The sequence below is a fragment of the Leptopilina heterotoma genome, unplaced genomic scaffold, assembly GCF_015476425.1.
Source record: "Leptopilina heterotoma isolate Lh14 unplaced genomic scaffold, ASM1547642v1 Lhet_31, whole genome shotgun sequence".
Lineage (NCBI taxonomy): Eukaryota > Metazoa > Arthropoda > Insecta > Hymenoptera > Figitidae > Leptopilina > Leptopilina heterotoma.
Genome location: NW_025111011.1, coordinates 1,284,835 through 1,311,388, shown reverse-complemented (window position 1 = coordinate 1,311,388; position 26,554 = coordinate 1,284,835). Strand labels below are relative to the sequence as shown.

Below are 26,554 nucleotides of genomic sequence, written 5' to 3'. Positions count from 1 at the left end.
TTATTAAATTAAAATTCTTCAAAAATTCAGTTTTTTTAAAAAATTTCTAGTGAAATTCTTTAAGCGATTAAATTATTTTCAATTCGATTTCACAAAGTTTCAATTATATATCTCAAAAAAGTTAAATTAAATTTTCTTAAAACCCGTAATTCTTTTCAGAGTTTTAAATAAAAGTATTTAAAACTTAAATAATTTTTTAAACAACTATTTAATTATTAATTTTTTCACTGCGATTGATATTTTCAAATTTTAAAACCTTCCGAGGTTCAACTTTTATAAAAATTGTAACTGCTTTTAACTACAATAATTTCTAAGTTAATTATAATTAAGAACTTTTAAGAAATTTATTCTACGATTTAAGTTACTTATAAAATTTTTTTTCATTTTTTTACAGAAATGAGAAAAAATTATGGTATTGTCTTAAAATTCATTGCGATTATAAAAAGTTTTTACAATGGAAAAAAAAATAAGAATTCAAGTATTTTAAGTTTTTCAAAAATATTTTCGGACACTAAAAACCAAAATTATTGTATAGTAATTCTAGTTAATATTTTTATTACCAAAAAAATGATTTAGAAAATAAATATTTTTATCATTTCTATAAAGAATTTTTTTTTCCTCATTGTACAGAAATCTTTTTTGTCTTTTGATCATCAAAATTGTTAAAATAATCCCTAGTCTAATGAACAAATACCAAAAAGAAGTATTAAATGAAATGCTAAAAAAAATCTTTATAAATAGATATTCAAGAAGTGGGTGCTTATCATTTGAAAGCAGCCGGATTTATGAAAAGAGGACATAAATACAGAGCGAAAAAAAATGCTCGCAGAGTGGAAAAGTGGGCAAAAAAAAGAGAGAGAGAGAGAGAGAGAGAAGAAGAAAAAGACTCAGAATTGTGAGATAAAAATTCACGGTTTTCAGGGTCGCAGAATCTCATCGAAACTTTTTGAGTATATGTGCTTGAATTTTAGAACTTGGGAAACCCGTAGGGATTGCGCTTGAAATGCGAGGATTAAATTTTCTTCTTTTCCTATATTGTCACATTGTTCGTCATTTTTCCTATATATATATATATATATATTGAGGGGTGAGAGGTTGGAAACAATAAAAATCCTCTCCCCCCCGTCCTCATCCCTCATTGCCAATTTATAATCCACAATATCTCCAATAAATTCTCCCCATAACAATATTTTTGCCATTTCAATTTATTGGAAAAAATATTGCTAACATTTGTAAAAAAAAAGTCTCGTATTTGTACATTTTCTTTTTTCTTTCTTTTTGTAATTTTTCTCTTTTTTTGTATATTTTCTCGAAAGTCAACAATGTTGGAACAAAAAAATAGTCTTAATTTACTGCAATAAAAAAAATTGTTTACCGAATTAGAGATAAAAAATATTTAGCAATGAAAATATTTGAACACAAAATACTTTGAAGAAACATAAAGATAGGAAAACAATGATTATTATAAAAAATAACAAGTTGCGGTATAATTTTAGAAAAACCAGTCTTAATACAAGCTAATGATAGTGGACTTCTTTTTTTAATGTTCAAAAACAATAGATACGGATAGGGAAGTTGAAAAATAAAATAATACTAAAACCACAAAGTTTAGTATAGTGGTAATTTTAGTATTTGAACTTCTCAATATTTGTTCAGGTGCCTTGATGAGATAGGCTGTGAATTCAGGAGGAAATTGTCCAAGCTTATATCACGAGAGTAGATAACTTTAGAGAAATGTGAAGAAGTGCTTTTACAAAAAAAAAAAAAAAAAAAAAAAAGTAGTGAATATCGGTTGAAACTTTCAATATTTAACATCCAATCGTAATATCTAAAAGAAGAAAAAGTAGTTCAACGCTCTCGACAAATCTCCACTTGGATTCAAATAATTTCCATCATTTCGTACAATTTTTAAATTTAATACTTGAAAAATAAATTCTAATTTTAAGAGGACTAAACAAAAAAATTTTAATTTAAATTCAAATTCAAATAATCCAAATATAAATTCAATAAATTTATCTCAAATTTCTTTATCATTTCTCTTTGTAATTAAATTTAAATTTCTTTATCCCTAATCTATAATTAAATTTAAATGATTTATAAATATTGTTTAAGATTCGTATCACTAATTGTTTATCTTATCATTTTGGCAAGCGCATCGTTGCATCTTTGCATAACTCAAAATTTGTAATCAAAGCTCACAGAAAAAACTCATTCCTTTCAAAGTGTACAAGTGCAAAATTTTTTTTGGCATTTTAATTTAATCTAATTTTATTCTATCTACTTTTGATTAATTTCATCAAATTTAATTTTACCTATATTTTTCTTTAATTTTATCTCTTTAATTTAGTTTCCTCTAATTTTGTTTAAATTCATCTAAATTAATTTAAGTCACTTCATTTAACAAAAAGGATAAATAATAATTTAATCTCTAAAACTAGAAAGAAAGTAAAAAAAAAAAAAATGGAGAGTGACTTGAAGAAAAAAATATCAGGTAGTTGTGAGAAAATAAACTTTGAGGATGAAGATGAATTTCCAGAAAAGGGGAATCAATTATGGCAATATATTGCTTCTATCAATGGCAAGTTTTTCATAGTCATCACATTTTTAATTTAATTCATTTATTTTTTAAGATAAATAAATTTTTAAACTATACCTATAAACTTTTCAAAATCAACTTTTAAGGAATTTTAATTGCAAATCTTGAAAATAATTAAATTCCTAAAAATTTTAATGATAAATCTTAAATTGTAAACTTAAAAATGGAAAAATGGTTCTAAAACTTATTTTAAAATATTTTTGAAAATAATAAGTAGGAATTCAATTATTTTCAATAAAATTGAATTGAAATTTCTGTAAGGAAATCAATTATTTTCCCAAAAATTTTGATAAAATTCTTGTCAAGACTTCAATTATCTTTATAAATAATATAATTTTGCAGAAATGCAATTATTTTCAAAAATGTTTCCCTAGAAATCAATTACTTTCATAAATAATAAAATTCTTAGCAGAAATTCAATTATTTTCAAAAGTTTTAATAAAATTCATGTACAAAATTCAATTATTTTCAGAAATTTTAATGAACTAATCAAAAATTAAATTATTTTAAAAAATAATAAAATTCATGGTAGGAATTCAATTATTTTTAAAAGTTTTAATAACATTGTCAAAAATTCAATTATTTTCCGTTTTAATAACATTGTCAAAAATTCAATTATTTTAAAAAATAATAAAATTCATCTTAGGAATTCAATTATTTTCAAAAGATTTAATAAAATTCATAGAAAAAATTCATTATTTTCTAAAATTTTAATAAAACTCTTGTCAAGAATTCAATCATTTTCATAAATAATAAAATTCATCGCAGGAATTCAATTATTTTCAATACAATTGTAACAAAATTTCTTAAAAGAATTCAATTATTTTTAAAAACGTTAATAAAATTTTTTGAAAAAATTCAATTAATATTACAAATTTTGATAAAATTCTTCTCAAGAATTCAATTAACTTTATAAATAATATAATTTATGCAGGAATTTAATTCTTTTCAAAAATGTTCAATTATTTTCAAAACAATTTAAATAAAACTCGTCAAAAGAATTTAATTTAATTTTTAAGTCGTAGATATTCAATTATTTTTAAAAATTTTTCCAAGTAATCAATTATTTTCATAAATAATAAAATTCATCGTCGGAATTCAATTATATTGAATTATTATAAAATTCATGTAAAAAAGTCATTATTTTCAAAAATTTTAACAAAACTCTTGTCAAGAATTCAATTATTTTCATAAATAATAAAATTCATCGCAGGAATTCAATTATTTTGAATACAATTTTAACAAAATAACGCAAAAGAATTTAATTATTTTTAAAAACGTTAATAAAATTCTTTGAAAAAATTAAATTATTATCCAAAAATTTGATAAAATTCTTCTCAAGAATTCAATTAATTTTATAAGTAATAAAATTTGTGCGGGAATTCAATTCTTTTCAAAAATGTTCAATTATTTTCAAAACAATTTAAATAAAACTCATCAAGAGAATTTAATTTAATTTTTAACTTTTAAGTCGTAGATATTCAATTATTTTAAAGAAATTTAATAAAATTCTTGTCAAGAATTCAATTATCTTCAAAAAATTACAAAATATTGCAAAAATTCAATTTTTTTAAAAATATTTTTCCAAGTAATCAATTATTTTCAAGATCCTAAAGTTCTGAACGTTCAAATGAACGAAATTTATTTATTTTTTCTACAAATTAAATTTTTATTGCAATTATTTTGTGCCATTATCCAAAAAATTAATTTTTGAGTTCCTAAACGTAATATTTCAGTTTTTTAATTTTTTTGTAATTAGTAATTTATAAAAATATCTGCAATAAAAAATATTTCGTTCATTTGAACGTTCCAAACTTGGGGATCATTTATTTTCATAAATAATAAAATTCTTAGCAGAAATATAATTATTTAGAAAAGTTTAAATGAAATTTATGGAAAAAATGCAATTATTTTCAAAAATTTTAATAAAATTATTTTCAACGATTCAATTATCTTAAAAAATACTAAAATTCATCGCAGGAATTAAATTATTTTTAATACAATTTTAATAAAGTTTCTCATTAAAATTCAATTATGTATTTTCAAAAATGTTTTCTATATAAGAAATCAATTATTTTCATAAATAATAAAATTTTACGAAGAAATTCAATTATTTTCAAAAATTGTAATAATATTCTTCATAAGAATACAATTATTTAAAAAAAAAACTCTTTGTGAGAATTCAATTATTTTCAAAACAATTTGAATAAAACACGTCAAAAGAATTTAATTTAATTTTTAAGTCGTAGATATTCAATTATTTTAAAAAATTTTAATAAAATTATTCGCAATAATTCATTAATTTTTACAAATAACAAAATTCTTCAAAAAAATTGAATTATTTAAAAAAAAATTCTTTTCAAGAATTTAAATATTTTCAATTTCAGAATTATATTAAAATTTTCAAACTAATTGAATTAATTCCTAGAATTAATTATTTATGAAAATAATTGAATTATTGCAAAAAATGTTATTAAATTTGTTTAAAATATTTGAGCGTCTACAAAGAATTTTATTAAAATGTTTAAAAATAAATTGGTTTCTTTTGAAGAATTTTATTAAAATTTTTAAAGAATAAAAATCTATAAAAATTTTTCAATACCAAGTTGTTGAAAGAAAACACATTATTAAAAAAGAAAATTAAATTTGGACAAAAAAATAAGAATTTTTGTGACTATAATTGATTTAAAACAACTTATTGAATAATAATATGGAATATTAAATATTTTATAAAATTTCCAAAGGAAAGAATTTTTAGTCAACTGAATTAAAATATGTCGCCCCACTTAATATTATATATTATAATAATTATTTCTTTATTTAAAAAATACTGACTTATTGTCGGCAAAAAAACATAAAAGACAAATAAAAATTCTGTTGGGTAAAAATTCTCTCCCATTAGTTCGATATCATTAATGAAAATCTCTCATTAATTACAGCCTGTTTCATAATGATATCCTGCGCCACATATCGTTCCTGGCCATCGCCCTCTTTACTCTATTTGAAAAGCGAGAAATCCGAATTTCATGTAACTGACGTCGAGGGGTCATGGATAGTGTCATTATATTCGATTGGCGATTTTGTCGGTTGTCTCTTCAGTCCCAGTCTAGTCGACAGAATTGGCCGAAAATACACCCTTCTTGTGTTTGCAATTCCAAGTTTAATTGGCTGTCTTTTAATCACAACTGCAAACAACGTAAACTATCTCTTCGTTGGAAGATTCATTGGCGGAATTGGACATGGCGGAATCTTTAACTTAATTGTCATCTACGTCAGCGAAATTTCCGAGAAGAACATTAGAGGAATACTAATGAACATCATGAATATTGCCTCTAACATAGGCACATGCATCTTCACCGCAATTGGTGCATACTTATCATATCAAATCTACAACATCACATCAATAACAATACCAATTTTATTTCTCGCCACATTTATTTTCATGCCCGAATCACCATATTTTCTTCTCATGAAAAACAGAGACAATGACGCAATGGCGAGTATCATGAAACTACGTGGCGTTAGAAATCAAAAATCGATCGAATCCGAATTAACAAGCATCAAACTGTCCATCACTTCGTTTAGAAATCAGAAAATTAACAAAAGTCCCCTAAGAGAATTGTTCAGCAACAGAAATCATAGGAGGGGACTATTTATTCTCTTGTGCCTAAAAGCGACACAATTTCTAGCTGGTAAAATGGTGATATCGGCGTATACACAGGAAATATTTGGCTATACGGATTCGACATTAGCTCCGGAGCATTGTGTTATGATTTTGGGAGGAATTGATTTTATTGCTGGACTTGTTGTTGGTGGTGTTATCGAACGATTTAGTAGGAAGATCCTACTGTTGACGTCGGGAATTCTAACATCATTGTGTCTATTTATTTGTGGTTTGTTCTTCTATTTGAAGAATCAGGTTAGGTTGGATGTTACGGACATATCGTGGATTCCACTGTTCGGATTGGTTGTCTACATGTTCGCCTACACGCTAGGAATTGGCACCATACCCTACATGGTTTTGGGCGAAATATTTCCGATCAGTGTCAAAGGCACTGCCGTATCGATTGGATTAATGATGGGATCAATATTCTCCTTTCTCGTCACATTAACCTACAGTTATGTCAATCATTTCGCAGGAATTCATACAAATTTTTGGATATACGCCGCTTGCTCCTTCATTGGCGCTATTGTCAATTTTAAATTAACACCCGAAACCAAAGGGAAAACTTTAGAGGAAATTCAAACTATGCTGCAAACGTAAATTTACTAACGTGATTACGGCATAAGTCACATTCATCTCAACTGAATTTAAAAAACTTAGTTAGAACAAGTAAATTAGAATTAGCACAGGGTTGCCACAAACATTTAATTTTCTTTTTCCCTGATTTTCAGACTTTTTCCCTGACACTAAAAAATATTCAGATTTACTCTGAAAAAATATTAGATAATAAACAAAATTTTTATTACTTTTGTTTGCGAATTTCTTTAATTGTAAATTCGAAAACATCAATAACTTCTTTCTTAAATAAATATGTAATCATTATTTTTCCATACGAATTAAAATTTTTCAAAAGATTCAAATTCAAACCATTTTGAGGTAATTCAACAACTTATAATAATTAAAGATGACCGAGTGATAAAAAATGATTATTAATATGTTATAACAATATTGTTAATAGAACTTCTTCAGAATTATTTTCATCCTTTCAATTCAATTATTATTTTCTTGAATTTTTAACTAACATTCTTCTTTAGATAATTTATTTTTAATAATTTTTAAAAAATTTTTTTGGAAATTCTTCAATAAAATATACATTAAAAAATAAAAACTTCAAATAATTTTTTTAAAAAATTAAATTAAACTTGTTAAAAAAAATTAATTCTACACAATTATCAGTTAAAAGTATGAAGAATTCGAATTTTTAAAGTTCTTAATTTAAAATCATTTCAAAATTAAATTGTTTTTAAAAATTCACGCTTGATGCATTTAATATTCAATTACAATCTAAAAAACTTTTAACTGATATTCATTTTTAAATTAATTTAACAAAAATAAACAATATAATAAATAATTGAATTTTTCTTAAAATTTAATTCTGGTAAAGAATTTTATCAACAAATTTTTAAATAATTGAATTCTTTCGACGAATTTTAATACACTTTTTAAGAATAATTACATTGTTCGAGGAATTTGATTGAAATTGCCGGTATTAAAAATAATTGAAATTCTGCAATGAGTTTTATTATTTATGAAAATAATTAAATTTTTGTGTAGAATTTTATCAACATTTTTTTTTAAATAATTAAATTCTTCTGGAAAACTTTATTAAAATAGTAGATATTGAAAATCATTGAATTGAGAAAATTTTTTGAAAATAATTGGAATTTTGCCAAGAATTTTATTACAATTTTTGAAAATAAGTGAATTTCGGAGAAGAATTTTATTATTTATGAAAATTATGTTGAATTATTACGAAGAAATTTATAAAAAAATTTGCAAATAACATTTTTTTAGTGTTTTTAACTAAAATTCTTCTATAAATCGATTATTTTTAATAATTAATTAAATATATATTAAAAAATTTAACTAATTTTATAAGAATTTGAATTATTTAAATTTTTCAAAAATCTAAGTTCTTAAAAATTTCTAATTAAATTCATTTAAAATTGAAATTTTATAAAACTGCAAATTAACACATTTTGAAGTTGATATATTTTTAAAATATTGTAAATGCAATTTATTTAAAATTCAATTAATTTTAAAATATTCAAGTGAAATTATTCATTAAAAATAATTTCTAAATACTTAATAATTTTATGATAGTTCTTCAAGAATTTAGTTATTTGAATATAAATTATTGTGAGAAATAGAAAAACTTGATGGTTTTGTATTAGAATTCCATTCGTTTACCAATCAATTTTACGAAATTCCGATTATTCGAAAATTCTTCAATCGTTTAATAGAAAATAAAAACTTGAAATAATTTCAAAAAATGTCAATTAAACTTTTCCAAAAAATTAGTAATTATATTCCAAAATTAAATTATTTTTTACTTGAAATTTTTAAATAAAATTATTCAAAAATTTATTAATTTTATTTAAATATTTGAATATTTATTTTACAAGAATTTCCGAAGATTTCAATTTAAAAATAAAAATAAAATAAATAAATAAATAAATGAATTCTTAACAAGCGTTTCAATAAAATTTTTTAAAATAATGAATTTCTTCCATGAATTTTATTAAAACTTATAAAAATAATTGAATTCCTACGATAAATTTTATTATTTTTTAAAAGTATTGCATTTTTTACATGAATTTTATTAAAACTTGAGAAAATAATTGAATGACTGCGAAGAATTTTATAAAAAATTTCGAATAATAGATATTTTTTCAAAAAATTTATTCAAATTATATTTTAAAGAATTGAATTCTTGTGAAATTTTCATTATTTTTAAAAATAATTTAATGTTTGCGTAGAATTTTATCAAATTTCTTTTTAAATAATTAAATTATTCTTTTGGGAAATTTTATTAAAATTGATATTGAAAATCATTGAATTGAAAAAATTTTTTGAAAATAATTGAAATTTTGCCAAGAATTTTATTAAAATTTTTGAAAATAATAGAATTTCTGCAAATAATTCTACTTATTACTTTTGAAGATAATTGAATTCTTGTAATGAATTTTATTAAAATTCCTGAAAATAATTGAATTTCTAGGAAGAATTTTGATATTTATAATAAGATAATTGAATTCTTTGAAAAAATTTGAGACCTTTTTTCAGTTATTCAATTCTTTCTAAAAATTGCTATTATTTGTAACTTCTCCAAATTTCAATTATTTTTTCACAGTTTTTAACTAAAATTTTTCTATAAATCTATTATCTTCAATAATCAAATGAATAAATATTAAAAAATTTAACTAATTTTTAAAGAATTTGAATTATTAAAATTTTTTAAAAATCTAAGTTTTTTAAAATTTCTAATTAAATTAATTAAATTAAATTTTTCATTAAAAATTGAAATGTTAAATAAAAACCTTTTGAAAAACCCAACTCTTTTAAATTCAATTAATTCTGAAATATTTAAGTAAAATTATTCACAAAATATTTTCTATGTAATAATTTTATGATAGGTAGTTCTTCAGGAATTATGTTATTTAATATTTAATTAAGTTATTTAAAAAGAAATTATTGATGTCATAGAAATAGAAAAAAAATGAAAGTTTCTTATTAGAATTTGTGATAATTTCATAGTTTACAAGGCAAACAAAAAAGACACAAAAATTCAGAATTTTCTTATGACTTTAAAAAATTAAATTTTTTCTAGAACTTTTAATAAAATTCTGACTTTTCCCAGAATTATCTGACCTGTGACAACTCTGTATAGTAATTAGTAAATTATAGAATAAAGAAAAAATAAAGAAGCTCAAATAAATAATAGATATAAATTCGAATAAACAAAAAATAAAGAAAACAGGACCAGAAGTAAATGAAGAAGTAAATGAATGAAGAAGTGAATGCAGAAGTAAGATAAAATAGAAGTTTATACTTAAAGGGAAATGCTGAAAAGGATGGAAGTATACATGTATTTTCTAGGAGTGGATGATGCTCGCACGCCGGGAGCTTGATTACTCGATGTCTTCTTTTGCCGAAGAAATTATACATGAACATTTCAACTTCCTCGGAACTCAAGAACTGAGAAAACCAACTCGTCTATATGCATAATATAGTCTCGTTGGTATAGTGAAAAAGAATAAAAGCCTCGACAAAGTAGAAGCATCTCCATTTGCTTTGAATGAAGGCGACCCACATTTTCCGCGAATAGTTTTAATTCCAAAGTCGGTTGCTAAAAAGGAGCAACGTGCCATTTTTAAACGATACGCTTCTCAAGAATTTAAGAACAGAGGGTAAAAGAAATTCGCCTGCCAAAAGCAAAAAAGAAAAACTAAAATCTTTCTCTCTCTCTCTCTCTCTCTGCTTTAAACTATTTTTACCTCTGATTATAAATTCGAACTAAAATTGTATTTTTTATATCCGAAACTGTGTACGTATTGTAATTCTATTTTTTGTCGCAAAAACAATTTTCAGCAACACCTGCAATACTGTAATATCTCTATAACGTAAGCTTCGTACACACGAAAATTAATTTTAAAAATGTATCAAAAATTAGCTTCAAGACTGAAAAAAGTTCTAAAAAAGTAACTTTTGAAAAATTAAATATGACGACTGAATTTTATTATAAAATTTATAAATTAAATTGCATTCAAAAACAGAACAATTTCTTCTAAATAAATATTTAAATATGTACCTATTTATTCTTCCATAGAAATAAAAATATTTTAAACGATTTCAACGTAACGCCTTTTTGAAATTTAACTACTATTTCTAAAAATTACAAACTAATTCTTCCAGAATTCAATAATTTTTTTTGTAAGAATTCTTAAATAAAATTATTCAAATTGTAATAATTTTATTGCGAAATTTCTTTAAATTAATTAAATTGCTATGAATATTTTCATTAAAATTTTTGAAAATAATTAAAATCGTTCAAGAATTTTAATTAAAAATGTATTCAAAATAATTAATAATACCAATAAACCAATGATATCAAAATTTCTTCATATAATTGAATTGTTTTCAAGAATATTAATAAAATTTTTAAGTTTTTTTTATTTTTTTTTTATTTTAAAATTTTTTTAGACAGTTGCGTTATCGCTAAAAGAGTTGTTTTAGGTTTCTGTGTGTGGTGTGTTCGATTGACTTCATAATAAAATGTTAACATTAATTATATACTTAAGTTGAATACTAATTATCATTTTATTGTAATAAAGGGTGATTACCCGTTAAATATTTCAAATAATAAAAAAATAATAATTACATTTTTCGAAGAATTTATTTAAAATTGTATTAAAATTAATTGCAATACAGCGATAAGTTTAATGATTTATAAAAATAATTGAATTCTTGCAGTGAATTTTATAAGTTATAAAAATAATTAAATTATTGAAGAAAATTATATTCTTTATAAAAATAATTGAATTTTTGCGAAGAACTCTCAATTTCTTTAAAAATAATTGAATTTTTCAGAAGAATTATATTATTTATAAAAATAATTAAATTCTTGCGAAAAACTGTATTCAATTTTTTAAAAAATAATTGAATTTCTCAGAAGAATTTTATTATTTTAAAAAATAATTGAATTTTTGCGAAGAACTTTATTTAATTTTTTTACAAATACTTGAATTTCTCAGAAGAATTTTATAATTTTAAAAATAATTGAATTCTTGCGAAGAACTTTATTCAATTTTTTTTAAAAATAATTGAGTGCCTTTTGTAATGATTTTTATTATTTTAAAAAAAATTGGATTCTTGCACCAAATTTTATTGAAATATTTATAAATAATTGAATTTCTCAGAAGAATTTTATTTTTATAAAAATAATTGAATTCTTGCGAAAAACTTTATTAAATTTTTTTTAAAATAATTAAATTTTTAAGAAGAATTTTATTATTTATAAAAATAATTGAATTCTTGCGAAGAAGAGTATTCAATTTTTTAAAAGTAATTTCATTTTTTAGAATTATATTATTTATGAAAATAATTAAATTTTTGCGAAGAACTTTATTCAATTTTTTTAAAAATAATTGAATTTCTCAGAAGAAAGTTATTATTTACAAAAATAATTGAATTCTTGAGAACCAATTTATTCAATTATTTTAAAAAATAATTACACTTCTGGGAAGAATTTTATTGGTTATAAAAACAATTAAATTCTTGCGAAGAACTTTATTCCATTTTTTTAAATAATTGAATTCCTTGTAATGATATTTATTATTTTTGAAAATAATTGAATTCTTGCACGGAACTTTATTGAAATTTTTTAAAATAATTGAATTTTTGCGAAGAACTTTATTCAATTTTTAAAAAAATAATTGAATTCTTGCGAAGAACTTTATTTAATTTTTTTACAAATAACTTAATTTCTCTAAAGAATTTTATTATTTTTAAAAATATTTGAATTCTTGTGAAGAACTTTATTCAATTTTTTAAAAAATAATTGAATTTTTGCATCGAATTTTAATACAATTCTTAAAAATAATTGAATTCCTCAGAAGAATTTTATTAAATAAAAATAATTAAATTCGTTAAAAAAATTTTAATATTTATAAAAATAATTGAAATTTTACGAAGAACGTTATTAAATTTTTTAAACAAATGACATATTTTGATGTTTTAATTGATCTTTAATATATAATATTCAATATGCAACACTGATCTTAAAGCCAATTTTATTTTTTTACAAATAATTGAATTTCTCAGAAGAATTTTATAATTTTAAAAATAATTGAATTTCTCAGAAGAATTTTTTTATAATTTTAAAAATAATTAAATTCCTCAAAAGAATTTTATTATTTATAAAGATAATTGAATTTTTGCAAAGAACTTTATTAAGTTTTTTTTACAAATAATTTAATTCTTCAGAAGAATTTCATTATTTATAAAAATAAGTGAATTCTTGCGTTGAATTTTATAAAAAATTTGTTTAATAATTGACTTTTTCAGAAAAATGTTATGAAAATTGTGTTTTATGTATGTAATTGAATTCCTGTGAAAATTTTATTATGAATAATGAAAATAATTGAATGTTTGCAAAGAATATTATAATTTTTTTTTTAAGTAATTAAATTCTTTTGCGAAACTTTTTATTAAAATAGTAAAGATTGAAAACAATTAAATTTGAAAAAAAATTTTGAATAGTAATTGAATTGTTTGAATAGTACAGTACCCAGTAAACGAAAACTAATTGAAATGAATTAAAAAGAATTCACAAAGAGCTTTCGTGAATCCCGCTTTGTGACAAATACGAATTGGAGCCATGATGCAATTTTCCTGAATTCGTGAAACTGTATTGAACTTCCAAACCTTCTATCCGTACCAATTCACTGGACAAGTTTTGAGCCTTTAATTTTTTTCAATTCGTTAGCACGAATTCAATGCATTCCTTGGCCATTTCTTTCGAATGCGAATTCGTTTGGACAAATTGGTACATATTGAATTAAATTCAATTGAATATACAAAGAGCTTGAGTGAATCCCGCTTTGTGACAAATACGAATTGGAACCTACCAAAAATGTTAATTCGTTTCAATTCATTTGAATTAGTTTTTTTTTACTGGGTATTCAGTATTTTAATTTTTTTACTATAGTATTTTAAAGTATAGTGCAAATGATCAAACATAGAAAAAAGTAGCTTTTAGTGTCAGAAATTTAAGAATAATGTATTTAAATAGTAGCAAATCGTAAAAAAAAAGTTGTAAAAAGTAGGTTTAAGTAGATGAGTACGAAGCTTGTTAACGTATAAATGAAGCACAAAGTGAATAATTTTATCTAGCTCTGAAGGTCCTCTAAGTTGTCGTCAACGCTCTTTCTAATCAAATGTATTCTCCACTGCTAATAAATTCTTAGAAAAAAAAAACTAAAAAAATATCTTTAATAAAAATAAAATCCTACTTCTGCTTATGGTGAAAATTCGAGAGCAATTCTAAATTCCACCTTTTAAGATCGCTATGGGGGCGCAAATCGTGGGGTAAGTTAATCTACAAGTGTACGCTGAATGTAGAGGTTGAAAGTAGAGATTGAAAATCCGGATTGGAATGAGCATCGTCGTCGTCGTCGTTGTGTGGGTTAAAATCGACAAAGTCGAAGGCATTATTCGAAAGAAAAGCGCGACGTAAGAAAGGGAGTCAGTCCCGAATGGTGTAGGTCTCGATGTACTATATAAGCTCCTATATGGGATGTATGTAAGGGAGAAGTGATCGAAGAGGACACCAGGGAAATAGTAAAAGCACCAAGTGTAGAAACTGGAAAGACTGGTGTGTTATCGACCGGTCTTTCCAGATGGATATAGCGAAGGGGGTTGGTAAAACTTGCACACACGTTGTAGTCGTGCCAACCCTACCGCAACTCAATGTCTGTATATATGTACACAAACTTGCAAACGCCAAGAACGTGCCTCAGCAATACAAGCCCAGTTGTACAAGTGCAATGCACTCACACCATCATCCTATCCGTAATTACTTTTAAATTCCGATTTGCGATTGCAATTCTGCTCTAGAAATTTATTGCTTTGCAACAATTGTACCAGCATTCGTGCTGTTTTACTTATATCAAGAATTAGAAATCAAAAAAGGATTTAAAAGGACATAAGCTATACTTTCGGATTTTGAAATGCTTTGCAATTTTGAATCAAGAGAAAATTAACTAAAGCTGTGGAACAACTTTGCAATTTTGAATCAGGGCAAAGTTAATTAAAGCTGTGAAACAACTTTGCAATTTTGAATCAGGGGAAAATTAACTAAAGCTGTGGAACAACTTTGCAATTTTGAATCAGGGGAAAATTAACTAAAGCTGTGGAACAACTTTGCAATTTTGAATCAGGGGAAAATTAACTAAAGCTCTGTGGAACTACTTTGCAATTTTGAATGAAGAAGAGAAAAATTAAGAGCCTAAATTTGACGCCAACTTTTCAGGGACCTGAAACTTGAAGATAAAGAATACAACACGAATGTCTTTGTCAGGAGTTTACATCTGCAAACAAAGAGAAAGTAGCAGCAGCAATAGGAGAAAAGGGGAGAAAGACCCAAGAAGAGTTGTACATCCTGCATAAAGAAACATTCAAGCAGAGACAGAGGGAGAAAAAGTGGTGCGAATACACGAAAAATAGGGGAACATGAACAATATTTAGATAATTAACGTCTTTAAAAGATTATAATGCAATAAAAAAGGAAAGAAAAAAAAATTAAAACTGTTTTCCCTTCACCACATTTGAAAAACGAACAATTTGCTTCGAGTTTCCTAGCAACCTGAATTGAACAACTGCAGACTTTACACCCTCATGAGTCTAGGGAAAGGTGCTTCGTTGTGTTATATATATACATGCACATAGAGTAGAAGGTCTGCAATTTAGGTGCTCTTATTACGGATAACTACTTTGTGGGGTTGCTAGGTACGTCCACTCGACTTTTGATCGATGGCTCTCATTCAAGGAAGACCCAAAGCTATACTTGACGAAAAAGTTCATCTCTTTTTAGAGACATTAAGGAAGCATCATTTATAGAAAAAACATTCGAGTTTATTTCACTAATCAAACTGTTGCAGAGTTACCACAAAAATTTATGATATCCAGACAGAATTATGACCAGGGTTGACATAAAAATTTAATATTGCTTTTCCTTGACATTTCCCTGATTTCCAGATAAAATTTTCACTTTTTCCCTGACTCTAAAGAATATTTTGATTCACTCTAAAAATTATTAGATACTAAAAAATGTTCTATTACATCGTTGTAAGAATTTAATTATTATTATAAATAAAAAAATTTTTTCTGGGATTTTAATTATTTTTAATACAATTTTAATTTTAAATGAATTCCTCGAGAAATGTAACTATTTTCAAACATTTTTATCCATCTAATGTTGAATTGTTTTTTGGGTTAAATAAAAATTTAATACATTTTGAAATTAAATAAAAAAATTAATAAATTGTTTCTCGTTAGTAAAACATTTCATTAATATATTTTTATCTTTAACACGATTACATTTTTTCATGAATTTCGAAAAGGGCTCAACTCTGACAACTATAATATCAATTTTCTCCAACTCACTGTTATTAAGAACAATTCTTTTATCATTTTCTCATATAAAATAGTATTTAGTTACTATGAAAAGAAGCTGCACTCTTTTAATATTAAAAGTTGTTTGAAATAAAGAGTTTTTTGTGTCGCCTGTAAAATTTCAAAAAACCGAGTTAAGCTCTTTTCGAAATTCACGATTCAATCGAATTATGTCGAAGAATTTTGCTATTCATGCATAAAGATAATTGAAATGTTGACGACAATTTTTTTTTAAATAATAAGCTTAAGGCAGTTCTTCAACAGAATTAAGTTATTTAAAATAAATTATTGTCAGAAATAGAAAAAATTTAAGGTTTTTTTTTAGAATTCTTGGCAATTTTATATAGTTTATGAGTCAAACAAAAAGTCACCAAAATCTGTAAATTTCGAGAAATAATGCTGAAAATTCACTGAAACTTTAGGGGAACTTTTATCATCCTTTGATGATAAAAGTTTCCCTAAAGTTTCAGTGAATTTTCAAGCATTTTTTTGAATACAGCGATATGTACGGAAGATGTCAAAGAGCTTTAACGATAGAATGAAATCATTACAACGGGGGAAAAAAATTTAATGTGAAATTTTTCGCATGAAACAGGTTAGACGCGAGGGCTAAAATCGCAAACAATTGCGCCAGAGGAATGTCCGTTTGTGACTTCGATGGTATGTGACTTCGAAAAAACCACCTTCACCCCATACAAAAAGCTCCCCTGCGCTTCTATTTCTATACTTCGTTTCGCATGGAAACCATCCCCTGTAATGCACTACACAACCATTATAGTTTGCTGGGGGTCTGCCTATCAGCTTCAATCTTCGAGAGAGAGAAAAAAATACAATCATATTTCGTAAAATGTCAATTTATACTTATACCGCATTTAACAAATTTCAATAAATATTAAATATTTCACCTAAAATCTGTCGAAAGTAAACAAACATTTCGACTTTACTAAATACTAAACTAAATAATTAACCTAAAGTCTGTCGAAAGTAAACAAACATTATTTCGACTTCAATAATCAAATCATTTTGACTTTAATAAATATATACTCACTAGCAACAATTCGCGCGCTAAAGCGCACGGCTAACTTTTTACTTCATTTTTTAAATAAAATTATTAATTTTAAAAATAATAGAATTTGAAAATTTTAAATTCAAACTTTTGTTGAAGACACCAGAATAATTCAATTTTGGAGAAATTACAAATAATTTATTGCAGAAATTCAATTATTTTCAAAAGTAATAAAATTCTTCTCATAAAATTCAATTATGTTTAAAATTAAAATAAAATTCTCGTCAAAATCACAATTATCTTTGTAAATAACAAAATTTTTCCCCAAAGTTCAATTATTTTCAAAAACAGCAATAAAATTCTTGTCCTAATTTCAATTATTTTCAATATTTACTATTTTAATAAAATTTTCCGAGAAAAATTCAATTATTATAAATTATTATAAAACATGAAGAAATCGATCACTCCGAGTCTTCGACTCGAAGCAATATCAATATCTTCATGTTTTATAGCAAAATACTTTTATAAGTTGTTTAATTTCAAAAAGGTTTGAATTTGGAATTTTTGAATGTCCTAATTCCTGTGGAAAAATAATAATAATTAAATATTTATTAAAAAAAGAAATTATTGATGTTTTTGAATAATTTTACAATTAAAGAAATTCGTAAAAAAATGTAACGGAACATTTTCTTTTACGTAAAATTTTTTCCTTTATTTTCTAAAAATTCAAAAATTTTCATTATCAATAAAATCGACATTTGAAAGAATTTTAATTCAATAATTGAAAAAAATTGAATTTTACAAACAATTTTACATGACATCGATTTTTTATAGAATTTTAATTTTATAAATTGAAAAGAAATTGAGTTTTTTAAAGAATTTTCCAAAAAATTGAGTTTTAAAAGAATTTTAATTTCATAATTGAAAAATAATTGAATTTTACATACAATTTAACAAAAAATTGAATTTCCAAAGTATTTTAATTAAATAGTTAAGGAAAAATTAAAATTTTCCAAAAATTTTTTCTGAAAAATTGATTTTTCAATGAATTTTAATTTAATAATTGAAAAATAATTGAATTTTAGAAAAAAATGTTCAATAAAATCGACTTTTAACCCCTTCACAGTCGAGTGAAAATAAAGTTTTTGTGCCATAAGTGTTCAAAAAAAATTTTTTTTTTTTAAATCATGATATTGTCATATTATATGTTTTTGAGGTCACTGATTCAAAATCCGTGGTCGAAAAGCCAAAATTCAAAATGGCGGCTTCAAAATATCCACCAAAAAAAATTAAAAAGTTAACGAATTCGTTAACTTAAAAATTTTTTTTAGCTTTTTTAAAGCAGCCATTTTAAATTTTGAATTTTTGACCACGGATTTGGAATCAGCGACCTAGAAAACCCCCGAGTAGGCATTTTAAGGTATTTTTAGACAGATTCGTTAACTTAAAAATTTTTTTTGGGCGCCATTTTGAAGCCGCCATTTTGAATTTTGAATTTTCGACAACGGATTTGGATTCAGCGACCCCGAAAACCCCCGAGTAAGGATTTTTAGCCATATTCGTTAACTTTTAAATGTCTTTTTTTTCGATGGCCCTATAGAGCCCATGGACATACAGGGCACGACATTTTTATGGCTCTATAGAGCCCACTGACAGTGAAGGGGTTAAAAGAATTTTAATTTAATAATTGAAAAAAATTGAATTTTACAAACAACTTTACATGAAATCGATTTTTTAAAGAAACTTAATTTAATAAATTGAAAAATAATTGAATTTGTTAAGGATTTTCCAAAAAATGGTGTTTTTAAAGAATTTTAATTTCACGTAATTGAAAAATAATTGAATTTAACGAATAATTTTCTTAAGAAATTAATTTTTTCAAGAATTTTAATTTTTTTAAATTAAAATTCTTGATAAATAATTTAATAATTTAAAAAAAAAATTCACAAAAAGTCGATTTTTGTAAACATTTTAATATAATGATTGAAAAATAATTGAATTTTAGAAAAAAATGTTCAATAAAATCGACTTTTAAAAGCATTTTAATTTAATAATTGAAAACAATTGAATTTTACAAACAATTTTACATGAAATCGATTTTTTGAAGAATTTTAATTTAATAAATTGAAAAGAATTTGAATTTTTTTAAAATAATTTTCCAAACCATTGAGTTTTCAATGAATTTTAATTTCATAATTGAAAAATAATTGAATTTAATAAATAATTTTCTTAAAAAATCGATTTTTTTTTAAGAATTTTAATTTAATAGTTGAGAAATAATTGAAATTTTCCAAAATTAATTTCAAAAAGGTTTGAATTTGTAATTTTTCTAATGTCTTAATTCCTGTGGAAAAATAATAATTAAATATTTATTTAAAAAAGAAATTATTGATGTTTTTGAATAATTTTACAATTACAGAAATTCGTAAAAATGTAAGGGAACATTTTTTTATAAGTAAAATTTTTTCATTTATTTTCTAAAAATTCAAAAATTTTCATTTTCAATGAAAATTTGTAATTGATAAATAGAATTTATAAACATTTGTTGAATTTTATGAGAATAACTGTAATTAAAAAATTGAAATAATGTAAATTATTCCCTTATGAAAATTGAAAATTTTCTACAAAAATATTAAGAAACGGGAATATGTAATGTTTTTTTCCAAAATAAAAAAATGAGTTTGTGAACAATATTGTTATTGAGAAATAAAAATTATGCATAAAATGGGTATTTATTTACTATTTCTTAATTATAATTTTTTAACAAATTTTCTATTTTTTAAAAATAAAGAAGAGAAAAATTTGCATAATTTAGATCAGTCAAACGAAATTTGTTACAAAAAAAGCATATAATAAACAAAATGGGTAAATTTTTCATTTGTAAATCACCATTTGTCTTTAAATTTTCTAATTTCTAATATTATTACTTCCTCATAGAGGAAGTATTGTAATACCAAAATTTTTCGAGTTTGATTTTTTGACATATCTTTATGTTATTTGACCTCAGGAGTTCAAAAATGACATTTTTAGAAAATGTCATTCCGTATGACTGTGTGTGTAAACATCACATTTTCATAAATATCTCGAAGTCATGAAGAGCTTTTGGGTTGAATTTTTTTTTAAATTGTAGATCTCACCTGCGGACATAAAGTGAGAGTACTTTCTGATATATTAATAAAGTTTAACTAAATTTTTTTTTTATTTTTAATTTTGCAAAAAAACGTTTTTTGCCCATAACTTTAAAAAAATGTTCGGACACCTATAAATGTTTTTCCATAATTTTGTAGAGTTTTTTTAGACGCATCTTTTGAGCCCTAATTGAACATTTTTCGTCCATATTAACCGGAGTTATTAAACTTTTAAAAATCAAAAATTTTGGAAAATAAGACTTTTTTGAAAATTTTGTTGAAAAACGTAGAAGTAACTTTAAAATTATCGTTATCAACTTGTAGAGCATTAAAAAACGCTTCGATTGAACTATTTTTGAACCTACTTCAATAATAAATTTCGAAATTATTCGTATTTTAAAAACCAAAAATTGTGAAAAATGACATTTTCTCAACTTTTTTGTCACAGTAAAAAAAAAGTCTGACTCCGTTTACACCTTAAATTCAGCCCATGTATTTCACATAAGTCTGTCCTTGTTTAACGGGGCTGACTCCGTTTACATCATAAATTCAGCCTCAAAAATAGGCTGAAAGTAAAACTTTTTTTTTAGTGTGGTTTGAAAATTTTTGTTTAACTATTAAATTATTGCAACTATTTTGTAGGGTATTTAAAAATCCATTTATTGACCCAAAATTCAATCACTTTTACCATATTTATAAAAAGTTATTCATATATTTCTATTATTTTTATCTCTATGAGGAAGTTAAGTGTTCATGAAATGAGCACCAAAATTATTAGTAGCGGTTTTTTATTATGAATTATGAAAAAATACCTGCATATTTTCGATTTGTCAAAACAAATTTTTTAAAAAAAAAAAAAACAAAAGAATACACAAAAACTAACTTCAGGTGTGGACAGAATGAAAGAATGAATAAGACGATTATTATAGTTTATTATTTAATCTAAAATCTGTTGAAAGTAGGCAAACATCACTAAAAAAAATTCCAAAATTTTGTTGACGAAACTGATCGTAAAAAAAATTTCGGAATTGCCTTCTTCTACTTCTTCTTCCATTCGGAACAACTCTTTTGTGGCTATTAACATAATAGTCTAATCCTATAACAGTGACATGAGAGTACAATGAAACTAATGAGTGACTCCTGTATACAGTGTGCACTAAGACGTTGTCCTTGTTTAGTCTTGGTTGGAAGGGTAACTGCCACTAAGCGTGAGGTTAGCCTAGGGTTGGATACTGGCACGAGGCAGATAGGGCTTATTATTAGGGTTCCAAGGCTCATCGGATTACGAGGGAAATGAAATTGTGTATATTGGTCTCGCAGGGTTCGAAAACTCGCATTCTCTCTATCTCTCGATTACGTTTATCGTTCCTCGAGAATTTCGGAATTTCCGTTAAAAGTTAATTACCACAGCTTCAATGTGAAATCTGCTATTATGGGTTATTTAAACACCGAACGATAGTTTTCGAATAAACACAAATACCGGGGAGGATTTTCGAATAATATACGAAACCAAATTTCAATCCTATTGCTGGAGTCAATGTTTAATTGTAAGGATAGTTTAAAAGTCCTGCGAAGGAAAGTTCTTCTTTTTGTTTCCCATTTTGCGTTATGAAAATAGGAAACTATAAATAAAAAAAGTAAAAACTAATAGCAAATTTTAGAAAATGAATACGAAGCCCGGAATAGCAACTTTGGAGTTTAGGCTTAAGGCAAGTTACAAGACCTAATAATTTATTACTGCAAAATGGGTCTTAAACTTAAAAATCCAGTCGAAATACAATATTTATCCACATTGTAGAATTTCCATCAGAACATCAGTGCAGAGTAAAAGTTAAATCGACTAGAGTGCAAAAGTGCTGATAAATAGAACAATGAGAGGGAATGAAGGGTTTTGGATTGGAGATCAAGATTAAAATCGTATTCCAAGGAAAGGAAGTGTATGTTCTTTTTCCTCTTCGAACACGACTCTTCTCTCGCTCTATCGCCCTCTCGATTAGCGGTAAAAGGGCGCAGGAGGACTTTAATTTATGGGGATATTTATTCCTCCCCACTGTCGAAAACTTATCCTCTATATAGTATAACGCTGCGCTGAAACCTCTTATATGCGCGATGGGGGCTTAGATCCGCCATGCTTAAAATAATCCATTCTATTGTTTGGGTAAATTTACCAAAAACCACCACCACCACTACCACATTTTCACAACAATAATTCTGTCAATAATTCAAAACTCTGAATTCAAATTCTAAATGAATGAAGAATCACAACAAAAGTAATGCAAAAAAGAAAGAAAAGAAAAATAGTTATTTTCGTAACAAGGGCGCAAAATAGGTGATTGCGACGATGGCGAAATGAAGGGAGCGAGGGGACACAATTTCGCGCCCGAGGCGAAGCCGAGGGAGCGAAAGTGTCCCCGAGGTCCCGAAATTCCGCCAAAGTCGTAATCACCTTTGCGCCCATGATGCGAACATAATTTTTTGTCCTAACTGCATGGAAAGTATGGCATAGAGGGCACGCACGATTAAACGCTCATATTAGTTAAAAATTAAGCTCTATATAAACATTATATCGAATGAAGTCTATAATGATAGAAGTTTTAAAATAGAAATAAAAAACAATGTATTCTGGAAACATAGTATTTATTTAGAACGTAGTAATTAATAATTAAACAAAACTGAAACAAGAACTTTTAAAATTGACAATTTTGATAAACGAAATGGGAACAAAACCAAATGTCTCATTATTTTTTTAGAGAAAATAAAAAAAAATTGCAAATTTTTATAGACAAAATAAAACAAGTTGAAAATGTTTGCAGTTTTATAGTCAACACAAAAAGAAAGTCGAAAATGTCGCATTTTAATGAAGAAAATCGAATAATTAACAAGCGGGCGGTAAAGTATTTTCCGCCCGCTCGGAGGTAGGCGAAGCGGGCGGAAAATACTTTACCGCCCGCTGACGTCATACAAGCGGGCGCAAAATACTTTTCCGCCCGCTTCCCCCACTCCCGGGCGTAATGTGTTACTTTGCGCCCGCCTTAAGTGCCCGAAATGACATACTTTCCGTGCAGGTAGGACAAAAAAGCTTTTTAGTGGCAAAAAAATTAAAAAACAGTGTCAAAATAGTATTAAACCGAAAAAAGGAATAACAAACATTAGCTTTTAGTGTCTGAGTGCGAAATTCTACCAAGCCTCGCACTCAACAATTAATTTTAAAAAAGTAGTAAAAAATAGCTTTAGACCGAAAAAAGTAGCTATATTGAAAAATTAAATTAACGACTAAAAACAACTCGTTTTAGATGATTCAGAAAAATCGAAAAATTTAATTATGTATTTTTTTTCTAATTTTCATCATAAAAAATTTACATTTTTTCTCATACTGCTAATAACTTGAATTCTAAATTTTTATAAAATTCAATAATTTTCTAAATCTTAAATTATAATTCTACAAAAATACGATTATGTTTCAAAATAATTTTTAAATGTAGAACATTTTTTTTAAATGTACAATTTAGTTCAATTAAATTTAACACTAAACTTTATTTATATAATTTTGAAATTAAATTACATTCAAAACTTGAATAATTTTTGTGAAATAAATATTTAAATACTTATTTATTTATACACAGAAATTACAATTACAATATTCTAAATGATTACTGTGTAAAATCTTTTTAAAATTTAACTATTTCTAAAAATTACAACTGTAATTCTTCCAAAATTCAATAATTTTTTTTGTTGACGTTTTTGATTAAAATTATTCAAAACTTTAATAATATTTTAAGAAAAAAATAAATTTACATATTTAAAAAAAAAAAAAAAAAAATTGTTACAGTTTAATAATAATCAAAAGACTAAAATTTTGTTAAATATTATGTTTTCTCAAATTTAAATTATGCAGATTTTTGTTCTTTAATTCTAAACAAAACTATAAAATTCTTAAACAACTGTGTATAAGAAATAGAAAATTTATTTATTTTGCATTATTTTTGTTTATGAATCACAATTGTTTTAACAAAATTATTATTTTGTTTTAGAAAAAGAAGAAAAATATTTGCACAATTCCTATTTTTAATCTTATTTTTGGAACAGGATTTTCCACAGGAATTAAGACATTCAAAACATTCAAATTCAAACCTTTTTTAAATTAAACAACTTATAAAAGTATTGTTATAAAACATGAAGATATCGATTGTTCCGAGTCGAAGACTCGGAGTGATCGATTTCTTCATGTTTTCTAATAATTAAAGATGACCGAGAGATAAAATCATTATTTTATATTATAAGAGTATTGTTACTGTAACTTCATCAAAATTTTTTCATCATTTTAATTCAATTATTATTTTCTAGAATTTTAAATTATTTTTTATGAAAATAATAATTGAATTCCTTAAAAAAAATTTATTATTTATGAAAATAATTGAATTCTTGTGAAATTTTTATTATTATTAATGAAAATAATTAAATGTTTACATACAATTTTATTAAAAATTTTTTTAAATAATTGAATTCATTTTGGGAAATTTTATTAAAATCTTAGATTTTGAAAATCATTGAAATTCGAAAATTTTTTGAAAATAATTAAGATTAGGACAAGAATTTTTTTGACATTTATGAAATTAATTGAACTTTGAAGAAGAATTTTGTTATTTATAAATATAATTGGGATTTTTTTTTAAATTTTGAACACTGTTCAATTTTATAAGAAGAATTTTATTTTTTTGAAAATAATTGAATTTCTGCAATTATTTGTATTTCTCGAAAATTGAATTTTTTAATTTTTTCAACAAAAATTTAGATTGGAAAATTTTTAAATTCTATTATTTTTAAAATTGCTAATTTTATTTCAAATAAGTCAGTAAGAATTGTTGCTAGTTTTTAAATAAAATTCAATTTTATATAAATTCTTCTTAAAAAGTTGCACGAAAATTCAATTATTTATATATTAAAATATTTCGAAGAATTTGAATAACATTTTAAAAAATAATTGCATTCGTCCAGGTAAAATAATTGAAATTATGTGAAAAGTATTATTATTTATAAAAATAATTTAAGTCTTGCAAAGAATAAAATTTTTTAAATAGTTGATTTTGTTCGAAAAATTTTATGAAGATTGTATTGTAAGTCATTCAATTCCATCAGTAAAAATTTTATTATCTACAAAAAAAATTGAATTTCTGCGAAGAAGTTTATTAAAATTATATTCAAAATAATTAAATTTACCTAAACTATTTTATTATTTATGAAAATAATTTAATTCCAGCGAAGAATTTTATTATTTACTTGAATAATTGAATTCTTACAAATTTTTTTCGACGAACTTAATTAAAATTTTATTGAAAATAATTAAATTCTTATATATAGAATTTTAATAAAATTTTTAAAAATAATTGAATTTTTGCAAAGAGTTGCATTAAAATTTTCAAATAATAATTGAATTCCCGAGAAGAACATTATAAAAATTCTTTTAAATAATTTATTTTTGTCGAAAAAATTTAATAAAACTTTATTTTAAAATTTAAATAATTAAATTCCTGTAAAAATTTTAATTTTTATGAAAATAATTGAATGTTTACAAAGAATTTTATTAAAATTCTTTTAAATAATTGAATTCTTTTGGGAAATTTTATTAAATAATAGTAGATATTCAAAATAATTGAATTTTTGCTAAGATTTTCATTATTTGTGAAAATAATTGAATTCTTACGAAAAATTTTCTTAAAATTATATTCAAAATAATTGAATGATTTGAAAGAAATTTAAAAAGTTTTTGAGAATAATTTTTTATTTCAATTATTAGCTGATTGAAAGCAGTGTAAATTCTAAAAAAAAGAAAAAGCTTTTAGTGTCATAAATCTAAAAAAGTATCCAAATAGTATAGTAAATCGTAAAAAAAAGTAGTAAATACTTGGTTTTAGTAGATGAGTGTGAAGCCTGTTCTAACTGTAACAAAAACCCATGCACAATTTTTCTAAAAAAATTTGATATTTTTCCAGTAGAGTAAAAAAATTTCCGACAATTCCCTGAACCTTTGTCAACTCTGCAATTTTCCACAATGTCAAACGCGAAAAGGAAAAAAAACAATTTTTATAACAGAGAAAATGCAATTTTGACAATGAAGAAATACTCTCTGCTAAATTTAAAAATTATGG

The 26,554-nt window shown here is 23.9% G+C and overlaps 2 protein-coding genes and 1 long non-coding RNA gene across 3 annotated transcripts in view; 2 read left to right on the top strand and 1 right to left on the bottom strand.

Moving 5' to 3' along the window:
* The window catches only part of LOC122504662 (nucleoredoxin-like), a 106,981-nt gene that overhangs the window by 17,128 nt on the left and 63,299 nt on the right, over window positions 1–26,554 (top strand). The gene's annotated exons all lie outside the window — the stretch shown is intronic.
* The window catches only part of LOC122504664, a 98,956-nt gene that overhangs the window by 18,900 nt on the left and 53,502 nt on the right, over window positions 1–26,554 (bottom strand). The gene's annotated exons all lie outside the window — the stretch shown is intronic.
* On the top strand, window positions 5,517–7,013 carry LOC122504663 (facilitated trehalose transporter Tret1-like). The gene has a single exon (XM_043615858.1). It carries the CDS (start codon window positions 5,547–5,549, stop codon window positions 6,858–6,860), a length of 1,314 nt encoding a protein of 437 aa, XP_043471793.1. The 5' UTR covers window positions 5,517–5,546; the 3' UTR covers window positions 6,861–7,013.

Bases quoted from the DNA above. Each gene is read 5' to 3' on its own strand.
- LOC122504663 (XM_043615858.1), top strand. From the start codon at position 5,547: ATGATATCCTGCGCCACATATCGTTCCTGGCCATCGCCCTCTTTACTC.